The sequence below is a fragment of the Echiichthys vipera genome (genome assembly GCF_963691815.1).
Source record: "Echiichthys vipera genome assembly, chromosome: 12".
NCBI lineage: Eukaryota > Metazoa > Chordata > Actinopteri > Perciformes > Trachinidae > Echiichthys > Echiichthys vipera.
The window spans coordinates 7,325,809-7,338,283 of NC_139837.1; the positions used below are offsets into that span (position 1 = coordinate 7,325,809).

The 12,475-nt window shown below is 40.7% G+C and overlaps 1 protein-coding gene across 2 annotated transcripts; it reads left to right on the top strand.

Annotated features, from left to right (window-relative positions):
• Positions 1-943: 943 nt before the first annotated feature.
• Positions 944-8,257, top strand: LOC310954282 (microtubule-associated protein RP/EB family member 3-like). Of its 2 annotated transcripts, none has more exons than XM_083923682.1 (7): positions 944-1,067; positions 3,547-3,674; positions 3,763-3,908; positions 4,034-4,226; positions 5,195-5,337; positions 5,604-5,756; positions 6,888-8,257. In XM_083923682.1, exons 2-7 carry the CDS (start codon positions 3,554-3,556, stop codon positions 6,954-6,956), a joined length of 825 nt encoding a protein of 274 aa, XP_083779808.1. In that variant the 5' UTR covers positions 944-1,067; positions 3,547-3,553; the 3' UTR covers positions 6,957-8,257. The 2 variants fall into 2 exon arrangements, with proteins under 2 accessions (XP_083779808.1, XP_083779809.1); XM_083923683.1 differs by having other exon boundaries at positions 4,034-4,190.
• The last annotated feature ends 4,218 nt before the right edge of the window (positions 8,258-12,475 follow it).

A 12,475-nucleotide genomic window follows, 5' to 3' on the forward strand; every position in this document is an offset into this window, starting at 1 on the left:
ATATCATTTTAAAATAAATATCTTTGGGTTTTTGGCTGTTGGTTTGACAAAACAAGCCATCTGAAAACACATATTTAAGCTTTAAGAAGCTGATGGATGGATCGATTTCCACGATTTATGACAGTCCAAAGACGTGCACGTGTTTGGTTAATTGATGACTCTAAAATTGCCCGCAGGTGTGGGTGGTTGTCTGTCTCTGTGCGTCTCTATGTGCCCTGCGATAGACTGGCGTCCTGTCCAGGGTGTACCCCGCCTCACGCCCGATGTCAGTTGGGATCGGCTCCAGCCCCCCGTGACCCCGACAGGGACAAGCGGTTGAAGATGAATGAATGACATTTTAGACCAAACAATTAGCTGATAAATCAAGGGAGGAAATAATCTACATATTAATCGATAATGAAGCCCTAACTGTTGCATTTAACACTATTCTGTGCCTTGCAGGCCGGTCAGCAGATTAAAAAATTGTGCAATAGAACAGATGATTTTATATAACCTAGTGTATTGTTTTATGTTGCTGCTACATTCATCTATGGTGCTCTTACTGTATGTGTTTTTTTATCTTACCTATTTGTTTTATGATTATTTTGAGGGTATGGATATTACCCTTACCTGTTTTATACTTTTATAAGTTTATGATTTTTTTTTTTACTATCGAGACAATTCAATAAATCATAGACAATAAATAATGTTGATATGGCAATAAATATTGATTCTTGAATACTTCTCCCACCATTGTTGCTGACATTTTTATCCGGCAGCAGATAAAATATAAACATACGGCATTTTGTGTAGCCTGACCTCAGTAAAAACCTCAGTCCCCAGCAGGTCTAAAATCTAACCAGACACATCATGTGTCTCTTAGCTGTAACAGGCCAAAGTCCTATTTATAATGAACCTTTAACAGCATGGAGTCAGGCGCATGCGCGCTTGGAGCTGGATTGTTGCAGCCCCAGACAGGGCGGCCCGTTACCAAGCGCTGCACCGCGCAGGTTCTGACAACGACGACAGCAGCGGGCACTGACACAAGGAATACCAACGTGATAACAACACAGACGCTCCTGAATACAGTGAGTATCAACGCACGAAACAACACACGCACACCCGCTCTCGTTTTGTTTGTTTCCCGTTTTGTGCAGCTTGTGTTTTATTCCCATGCAGTGAGGATATTTCCCGTGCACTGACAGTGCTCAGTTATCCGGGGAGGCCTGTAGAGGGGGCCGCTCGGAGAGCAGCACCAGCGTTGCGGGTTTCTAACCCAAAGGCACACAGCAAAAAGGGCACATTTATTGTTCTCGGCTCGGGCTGGAAATGTCAGACCCCCGCCCATTTGTTCTTGTTACACTAGTGGGTTTTGCACCCAGGATTTTGCTGCAGTCATCATCGGATCTTTCTGGAAGGCCCGGCAGGTTTTTGGAGAATAGATTCACGCGATACAATAATCCATATTTATTTAAAAAAAAAAAAATACACCCACTGCGAGGTATGCGCCTGATAATGTAGCTGAGCCTGCATGGTTCGGCTCTTTAAACGCTCTTATTGTTGGTTGTATGGTTGGAGTTTATAATCATGTAATTGCTAGCCAAGCCCCACGGGAGACTGCTGCACGCTGCCGAAGGTGCATTCACAACATTATTGGTGTAGAAACCACTGCTTCCATGGTGATTCAGTTGTTTTTGAGTGTGAAATAACAGCCCACTGTCATTTCTCTTTATGGCTGTCACCTGCCCGCAGACAGAGCGGCGTGTAACCGTATAACCATCATTTCACAGTTCATGACTTGATTGTGTTAATGTGCATTTTTACTGCAGGGGAAGTCAAGGTGTTACAGGCCCATTTTGACACCACTGACGGTATTAGCAGGCAAGCAAAGTGAGCACAGATAAAGGCTGGAGCTGCCAGATGTGTAAAGCTGCTCACAAACATCAGGATATTTCTGTTTAATCTAGGGGGGATTATGCTCACAACACATCTGTAGATTAAAACTGAAACTAAAGATGCTTCTGAGGCACTGTGTTGACAGTCCAATATCAAGGGTATTTGTATCACCAGTGTCAGTGGGTCCAACAGGACCACAAATGCAACATGTTCTGACCCAGTGCAAGATCTCTAATATGAGGCGACAAGGAAAACTGACCCTGAAAACCCTGGGACCAAAGGAAAGTACGTTTAAAGAGAGACCCCCCTGCGTTAATCGGTTGAAAGAGATTATAGTCAGGTCTAATGCGACTGTACAACATCCTAAATCTGACGTCCAGGACAATTAGATCAAGAAATGGGTTCACTGAAATGAGTCCAGTAAAGTAGGTCCGTGAATAAGTCTACAGCTGAAACAATAAGTCAATCAACTGACATATAGTTTTCAGAAAATGTATTCATTTAAATAAACGATTATTATTATTAATAATTAAGTCATTTCTAAAAGTCAAAATACTAAATATTCCCTTGCTCCAGCATCTATTTGTGCTGTTTTTCTGTCTTAAATGATGATAAATCAATGATTTCTGGGTTTTGGATTGATGATCGGACAAAAAGACATTTGGAGACATTTAGGAAACTAAATGGGAACTAAAGGGAATTGTTGGAACAGGCGTTTTTTCTGTATTTTCTGACAAATTTTCTGAGTTACTGGCTGTAAAAATGTTGAATATATCTTTAGGATTTTTTAGTAGGTTGTGGCAGTTCACTAAAACATAGTTGATACATTTTTTTAATATTTATTTAAAAGTATCTATATATATTATTTATTTACATTCATTTGTGTTTCAGTTGAATTATATAAATATTCATGCGTTCATTCATTCATTTATCTTCAACCGCTTGTCCCTGTGGGGGTCACGGGGGGGGGGGGCTGGAGCCGATTCCAGCTGACAACCGGCGTGAGGCGGGGTACAGCCTGGACAGGACGCCAGTCTATCGCAGGGCACATAGAGACAAACAGAGACAGACAACCATTCACACCTACGAGCAATTCAGAGTCATCAATGAACCTAACACGTGCACGTCTTTGGACTGTGGGAGGAAACCGGAGAACCCGGAGAGAACCCACGCAGACACAGGGAGAACATGCAAACTCCACACAGAAGGGCCCTAGCCGGTATTCGAACCAGGAACCCTCTTGTTGTGAGGCGACAGTGCGAACCACCAAAATCCAAGTTTAATAACTGTAGGATCTTAATAAAGTCGTAATACTCGTAATGTCAATATTGACCAAAATAATCACAATTATGACATTTCACATAAGTATGCAGCGATATATGTAAATCAGTTTAGCATTTTTCTAAGTTCAAGATGTCTGCTGAGTTAGGTAAAGGTTATGTGGAAGATCAGTGGACGGGGCAGTGGAGGACGTGGTCCGCAGCTTAGTTTCGTAGACGTTGGGATATCCTGGGAGATGGATAAGAGCAATCTTAGTAAATCTATTCACATACGGGGGTAAATTGAACGACAGATGAAGTAACTTTCAACCAAAGGTTTTTGAGATTCAGCTGACAAAAAATCACGTCAAACTGAGCGTCTAATTCTCTCTTCTCACGCTGTTTGTTTCAGGAAGGGGATGGCAGTTAATGTGTACGCCACATCTGTGTCGATTGACAACCTCAGCCGACATGACATGCTGGCATGGGTCAACGATTCTTTGCACCTCACCTACACTAAGATTGAACAGCTCTGTTCAGGTAAGGCTCCAGTCAAATACTGCTCTCAACAAATAAAACCACAACATGACTGCAAAAACAAATTGTTGTGTCTTTGTGTGTTTTCCAGGAGCGGCGTATTGCCAGTTCATGGACATGTTGTTTCCAGGTTGTATCCTTCTGAAGAAGGTCAAATTTCAAGCCAAGCTGGAGCATGAATTCATACACAACTTCAAAGTTCTTCAGGCAGCTTTTAAAAGGATGAGCGTTGACAAAGTCAGAATACTTTTGTGTACCACCATATATGTTTGATATTTATTGTTTCATCATATAACAGCAGTATAAGATGCATGTTATGTCCCATGGCGCTCCTAAAACATTTCCCTGTTTCCATCCTCCAGATAATTCCTGTAGAGAAGCTCGTAAAAGGGAAGTTCCAGGACAACTTTGAATTTGTGCAGTGGTTCAAGAAGTTCTTCGACGCCAACTACGACGGGAAGGAGTATGACCCTTTATTATCCAGACAGGGGCAGGACGTGGCCCCTGCCCCCAACCCAGGTGATCACTTTATCCACAAACCAAAGAGAAACCCAGGTAAACCAAACAGTTTTGCCTTTGCTGCACGGTCTTGCTGAGCTTTGGATGGCTCAAAAGCGCTCCCTGCAAGCAAGTGGTGTGAGCAGCACGATTCACAGACTGACTGCTGTCTTCTTAGATCCATCTCACTGCCCAGCATTCACAAGCAACATGACGCTGTGTAGGTATGATTGAGTCACTGGTGGGATTGTAGGAATCACCACAGTGACTACTGGGATGCAGCAGTGGGGTTGGAAATCCACCTTTGAAAGTCACATTTCCAATTGTAATTGACAGAAATATCAACCATTTTCTCCAGTGTCTTGCATCAAGCAGCTGATGCAACACTGCTGCAGCTCCATCTCTGATCAAACTGAAGATACAAAGTTTGTCTCATTTTACTAACAAGAGTAACGTCAGCCTGACCAGCCTTGCTATGTCTCTGTGAAAGCTTTTTGCTTGGAAATCATGGCGAATAATCTAATTTGACTTGTAGTGTGTCCTAGGTCTGCCTTGTGACTCTGTCACTGGTAAGCAGTGTGGTTGTAAATGGGCATTTATTTTCCAAACTGTGATAATGCGTGTTGGCATGTTTTGACTTTTAGTTTAACACCTCTGCTGAAGCACTTATAGAGGTTTGGCAGGATGCAGGGTTTTTCTGTTTTAAAGATTTCGACTCAAACATTCAACCATTTCAAAATATTCCATAAGTTCTTATTTATAATTTAAAGTTTTTGATAATTTGACTTAAAATCCGGCTATCCAAATTTGTGTCTTTTAAATCCATTCTTCTTGTAAAACAATTTGAAATCCTTTCACAAAAATGGCATACCAAAGGCACAACATTATGCTATAAGCTGATAACATCAGCTCTCTATAATGTGCTATATCCATCGCCACAATTGCTACAAAGCCAATATAAATGCAGTTATTAATCAGTATTAATTCAAATGCTTAACATCTCTGATCACCTCTGATCACTCCAGGACCACAGAGGACATCTCCAACAGTCCCCAAAAACATGCCAACACCACAGCGGGTCCAACACAACACTCCAGCCCTGAGGAAGAATCCATCATTGTCTAGAAACGGGGGCAGTGATGCTGAGATCATGGAGCTAAATCAACAGGTAGAGAACAATAGTGCAATCAAACTATGTTATCTATCTTGCCCCTTCCTAGTCTCATATCTATTGTTTCCGTATGGAATTAAGTCCTACTTAAAGCAATTTACTTATTGCATTAATAGCAATAATCTTTTCAGATAAGACATTTTGACATGTTACAGTAGGAAAAGCTTTTCCTCAAAAGTCAAAATGTCTGCTATGAAGAAGTGTTTTGCTTTTTATACATGGAAAGTCAAGATTCACACTTGTTTTTTTTGTTTCTCTCCAAGTTGATGGAGTTGAAGTTGACTGTAGACGGACTAGAGAAGGAGAGAGACTTCTACTTCAGCAAACTACGGGACATTGAGCTGATCTGCCAGGAACACGAGAGTGAAAACAACCCTGTCCTCAGCAGGATAATCAACATTCTCTACGCAACAGAGGTATCTATCCTTTATCAGCAACAAATACAGGCTGCGCTGCACCTTTTTAATCCACATAGACTTTACTCAGAAACACTCCCACCATTCAAGAGTCAGCTTAAATCCCATCTCTTCAGGATCACCTACAACACCTAAAATCCGCCATCTTCCACCCTCTGTTCTTCTATTAATGTCATTTTCTTTTGTTCTAGTGTTGTTTAACGTGCTTCCTGTTTGATTGTCTATTTTTTTTTTTTTTATGTGTAAAGCGTCTTTACATACTAAGAAAAGCGCTGTATAAAATTGGTCTATTATTATTATTATTATTACCTTAAAGTGAGTTACTATAGAGAGCCGTGGCGAAACCTCAACATCCGATTTCTGTTCCAGAAGTGAGTAAATCTCATTCAAAACCCCATTGATGTTTGTAATAAAGTGAATTCCCTGGAGGCTTGAGGAACAGAGGACCAAACAGTGTAGAAGACAGCAGAGACTACAGCAAAAACGTTACGGATATCCTAGAAATGGGCGAAACCAAGCTAGAGCCTGTATCCATACAGTGTTTTTCTCTGGCAGAATGATAAACATATACAGCTCTTGATGGACGGGCACAGCCAGAACAAGCTTCTCCTCGTTTCTCTTGGTTACCGGAGTGAGGAGTCCTGCCCCGTTTGATATATGATTGGTTGCCTGAAAAAGAGCAACACTGACCACACCTGAAAAGTTTAAATATTCTCAACTACAAGCCGTCAGAGCGGCCACACAATAATGTCAGAACACTCTGAAATGACGCTGGGTGTCGTGTACCGCTCTCCTCTTTGGGAACAACTGAAAAAGGTGATGCTGCTCCGTGGACAATCAGCCGTATGGTGACAGAAGCACTCGTATCGATGCGCTGGGCACATTTTTATGGGTAGTTTTGGTATGCAAACAAATTAATTGTTGTTGAGGATGCCAATTTGTCTTATTACATGGAAAGTTCACCACGTAGCACATTTATTTTTCCAGAAAGACCAATAAAACAAATGTAATGAGTTGCAGAAGCACTTGAGCTCACATATGTAGAGGACATAGTTTATCTGTTTGTAAGTTGTCTTCAATCAGGAATCATTCAGAAAGGCTAATAACAGAATAACCCCCCGTGTTTTTCAGGATGGCTTTGCACCTCCGGAGGATGAGGACCTCGATGAACAAGCTCACCTGGACCAGGATGAATACTGAGCCCTTCCTTTCCCTCCCCCACTTACATCCCCATTTTCCCTTTCCTTTTCTTTTTGCCCTCATTTGTTTTTACTCTCTCTGCACGCTCTCTATAGATACTCACCATTATCCCAGCTCTCTGTCTGTCTGTCTTTTCTTTCTCATGTGTATATCTGTTCGTAACCTCGCCCCATGAACCCTCTGGCTGTCTACACACTATACACAACTATTCTGCATCATCTTCTGCTGCTCCTTCCTGCCTCCACTTACACAGTAACAAAAACAGTAATGTACAACATATCCCAGTTATTTCAGCATGAGTAACACAGAAAATCGAGCCACACCTGGCATGGAGGTTGTTATGGCAAACAGTGAATTTTAAGTCTGTAAATATTGCCAACATTAGGATTTCTGAGAGAACAATGTCTTTGCTCATTATGGAGTTATTTATTTGCCTTTGGTGCGCTGTGAAACTTGTATTCGAGCACAGAACAACACTGCTCCAATGTGCCATCAAGACACTCCCTGAGCTACTAAAACTGTAACTAAAGTGACTTTTTAATACCTATTTCTTATTTATTTAACTTATATTTAATTCAGATTAACTTACTGTAGCAAGATTGGTGCAAAACCTACTGTACATTAATTGAAAGCTGAGGCCATGTGTGTTATTTCAGTTATGGTTTCTGCTTGAGTCAGCATCGAGCTTTTAGTTTCTGTTATGGTGGGCTCATGGCATGTAGAAACGCAAAGGAAGGAAATTCTTTGGTGTAATGACTCAAGGCGTATGATCAGTACTCTGTGATTATTCATTATTGATCAGCAACATATCTGAGCATGAGAATGTTACACATTGACTGTGAATGAGTGATATTTTGTATATGTATTTTGTGTGGAGATTTTGTCCAGTGTCGCACGATCCTGGCTAATTGCCGTTGTATCTTTTAGGCCGACATGCAGAAGCCTATGAGTTTGAAATTTATAAGTGGAAAACCACCTGCAGACCGACAACATGGTTATAGACTGTAGCAGTTGTAATGTTTTATTCTAAAGTATAAGGGAGCCTGACGCTGAATTAATACAGACACACTTTCACATGACAGATTTAGTCATGTTTTTCCTGCTAATCATACTGTTTTTAATTTGCTGTCAAGGGTCGCCCAGGGTATATTAGTCAGTATTAAGACATCTGTGACCAGTTGACTGGTCATTATAAGCATCCACTTAAACCAAGGAAGACTCCTTGTCCTTCCCAAGCTTTTTTTACTTGCAAACTGACTGTCGTCTGCTATGGAACTTGCATTCATCGACCATGTAAACATAACAGAACACTCATCTTTTGAGTTTTGAATAAATAAAACAGTTGTGAAATAAATGGTGGTGGTTTATTTTGAGTGATAATGGATTTGTCATGCAGATTACATGGACCATGTGTTCACTTAATGAATCTTACCAAACACTCCCTGTATATGGGGATAGTTTATATGAGCTTATTGTGGTCCACACTAAAGCCTATGGAAACATATGAACAATTAGATGCAAAAACATCGGAAGAGACACCTCATTTGGAGTTTTGATATGCATGTTAAATAATTATATTGAAAAAATTAGCCAGTTGACACACAAAAAAAAGGTGTGAAATAAATGGTGGTGGTTTATTTTGAGTGATAATGGATTTGTCATGCAGATTACATGGACCATGTGTTCACTTAATGAATCTTACCAAACACTCCCTGAATATGGGGATAGTTCATATGAGCTTATTGTGGTCCACACTAAGGCTTATGTAAGTATATGAACAATAAGATACAAAAACTTCGGAAAAGACACCTCAATTTGAGTTTTGATATGCATGTTAAATAATTATATTGAAAAAATCAGCCAGTTGGCACCAAAAAAAAAAAAAGGATGGAGGATGCGGGCATCGATCCCGCTACCTCTCGCATGCTAAGCGAGCGCTCTACCATCTGAGCTAACTGCGACCGGATTGAGGGAGTTAACCTTCCGCTTTATCGGACTACTTGTTATCCAGCAGGAACTATAAAGTCGTATTCGTGGGGCTATGCAAAATACACCGGTTGAATATTACATTATCGTGTGAGGACTTGAGGAACAGCAGATGGCAGCACAGCACCATATATGCTGGAGAGGGCCAGTGCACGTTACATGTAACTGTATCACCAGTCGGACACCGTTCGCTGGTATTATCCCTATTCGGACGGATCTGGTCTGCCGCAGTTTCCGCTCTTTTCACGGTGCTTTTAATAGGTGGCCGCCACCGAATATGATTAATTTACGCAATAATAAGAATATACAAGTGAAGTTTCATATTTGTACATGAACATTTGCACGTCAAATTAGTAAAATAAAGTGACCATGCGGAAAGAAAGCAGCGCAGGTGGTAGTTTACAATAAAAATGGAAATTAAGAAGACTTTACGGTGTATTTTGGAGCTGTTAAAGCATATCATTTTATTGTGAAGGACTGAAGTATGGTCCCGCATGTTGTGATAGCATTGTTTACCGGTGTTTAGGGCGAGGAGATCTGGGTGTCCGACTAGGGCCGAGAGGAGCACGCGGCTAATTCACCGGTGTTAGCATCCTTTTGACCAGTGTTGTTAACACAAAGATAAATTAGGCCGTAAAAACTATATTTGGTTACAAATATAACAATTAAGACTTTAGTTTGCCACCATTAAATTAACTCTAAACGTTACAACATAATTGATATTTGTAGGTAAAACAGAAAGTTTGATCAAAATTTAGCCAAAAACCGACTGGTGACACAGAGCCGTTACACTGTTCCAGAGACTACGAGGAAGCATTTCACGCGTGGAAATGCCCGAAAAGAGACTTTTATTTACCGATAATTTAATATTCCCTGATTCCCCACACTTAATCTAATTCAAACACTTCATTTTGGATTAAGGATACATGTCAAAGTTTGCCAATTTACCTGTAGGAGGACACCGTTCCCGCCGGATCGTCTGATCACCGTGGCAACCGCGGAGGGATACTGAACCAAAATGTGTTTGGTTCTTTTTTTACCAACTTTATTTTTAATTTACAAAATACACAAAATGCATCAAAGCAAATGTTGAGCACCACATTAATAACAACTGGATAACAAATAGACTCAACAACAAAATAAAAACATACACAAATAGAGTTAAAAAAATAATGATCATTTTTTTAAAAAGGAGGAAATTAGCAGGAACAATGAAAATTAAATTGAGTTATATTAAAGTGGGAGCACAGATTTATAGTTTTGGTAGATTTCTTGTTATTAGCAGAGGATGTTGACTTGAAACACACCTTCAGTTCTTTCATGAAAACACAAATTTACACTTGCAAGAATTAAAATGAGATTAATTAAAAAGTATTATTTTTCATCTGGAGCGTCACTCTTTTGCAAGAGGAGCTCAAAATCACAGCAGATATTCTCTAAAATGAATCTACAGATATCTTGCCACAGTTTACAGGTATATTAAGAAAGTCTCAGTATGGGAGTCACAAAAGACACTTCAGATCTAGATCAACATATTTGAATTTGATAAAGAAGGAATAGGACCAGGTGGAGAGATTAGATCTCCACACTGGCCTGGGAACGCCTCGGGATCCCCCAGTTAGAGCTGGTTAACGTGGCCCGGGAAAGGGAAGTTTGGGGTCCCCGGCTAAAGCTGCTGCCACCCCGACCTGACCCCGGATAAGCGGTTGAAGATGAGATGAGATGACACTTCTTTAACCTTATTAACCACAGAAAATAAGTTATTTACTAATCCAATAAAATATAAGGAAAAAGAGATAATTAACATTGGAAAAGACGGATTTTATGATTGTTTTTACTCCCAGATGGGCTGAAGCATACCTTACCAACTGGTGAGTCAGTTACATCCTTTTCTAGCAGAGAGCAAATCATATTTCAAGCAAAACTGACATTAGTGAGTGTTGCTCACTAAAACGCTGGAGGGAGCAGGTTTGAATCCCACACTTCCCAGAAAACGGTGCTTGACTGCAGTACTCATCAGTTATTTTTCTTTATTATTTGCCTCACTTTCTCATCATTTTTAAGAGAAATGTTTCCCCTCCCTATACTTTTGAGCACACTGAGGGTTTAATACATAGTCTTTCTTAAAAAACAACAAAATTAGATTATTTGGTCACTTAAGAAGACTTAAAATAGTCACTAAATCGCTGCATAACTGAAGTAAACCTAATGTTTAAGCACCTACGTTATAAAAGATACTCATCACTGAACAACACTGGAGAGCTTCAATAGCCATGCGTGGGAACAGATGACTGGACACATTGTGTTAAGATTACAAACGTTTGTAGTTGTCAATTTATTCACAAATTCAAAGGTCAGACAAATACTGCACACTGTTGAGATCACAATAAATCAGCACAAAAGTGACGGTGTTACCTTACAACAGTAGCAACCACAACAACCACGGGAACATCAAAAATGATAATAATGATGTTTTAAGCAAGATAAAACTAAGCATCATTGTGAAATAATAAACTTGCACAACAACATTGCAGTAATGGATTGTAGTAACTACATAAGCCTTACAGCCATTCTAATGCGTATGATCAATACATTACAACGTGATGATGTCTTATGTCAATCTTTTTTCAAGAACACAAGGGCAGTTTACAAGTGAATGATTTCTTTGTGTGGGAAATAGCAAAATCCATACAATGTCTCAAGCCCCCAACATTTTCTTCACCATGTAACCGGGCATGTTGTAGAGGAAGAGCGCCAAGATGGCCAGCAGCAGGAGAGCCGTGACGATCTTGATGGTCAGCCACCTGTACTGGTCACAGATCAGGTGTTTCGCAGCTTTGAAAGGGATGAGGAACCAGAGGAGGGCGATATCTGGACGACTGGTGGAGACAAACGGTGTAGAAATGAGAGATTTGACAATATAAACTAAACAAATCCATTGGTTTCATTGTTTCATAAGTGGTGCGGTGACAAAGTACTGATACAACTTAAGCTAATAATCACTTCCCCTCCACTAGAATTGAAGGTAACCTATTTGGTAAATGGACCGCATTTATATAGTGCTCATGGGGGGGCGGCAGTAGCTCAGCCCATAAGTTAGCCGGTTCGAGTCCCTGTGTGGACCATTAATGGAGTGTGGACTAGTGGCTGGAGAGGTGCCAGTTCAGCTCTTGCACTGCAGAGGTGCTGTTGAGCAAGGCACCGAACCCCCGACTGCTCGGGGCGCCGATCCATTGGCAGCCCCCTCGCTCTGACATCTCTCCATTACTTGCATGAATATAGGTCCTGTTTGTGCATGTGTGTGTATTTCGGGCCTGTGTGTGTAACATGTATAATAACAGAGTGATCAGAGGTGATTCTAGAGTTTGTTGGGGCCCTAGGCAAAAATTCAAACCAGCATTCATGACCATTATAAGTTTGTTTGGACTAGATCATGTACGTTGCTTGCAAACAGAGTGAAAATAAACAAAACACCTCTGGAACGGGGCCCCCTACTGGCTCCAAGCAGTTACCTGCCTTGCCTGCTGGTAAGC

Bases quoted from the DNA above. Each gene is read 5' to 3' on its own strand.
- LOC310954282 (XM_083923682.1), top strand. From the start codon at position 3,554: ATGGCAGTTAATGTGTACGCCACATCTGTGTCGATTGACAACCTCAGC. The intron at 3,909-4,033 runs GTCAGAATACTT...TCCATCCTCCAG, and splicing joins AAAGGATGAGCGTTGACAAA to ATAATTCCTGTAGAGAAGCT. The intron at 5,757-6,887 runs GTATCTATCCTT...CGTGTTTTTCAG, and splicing joins ACATTCTCTACGCAACAGAG to GATGGCTTTGCACCTCCGGA.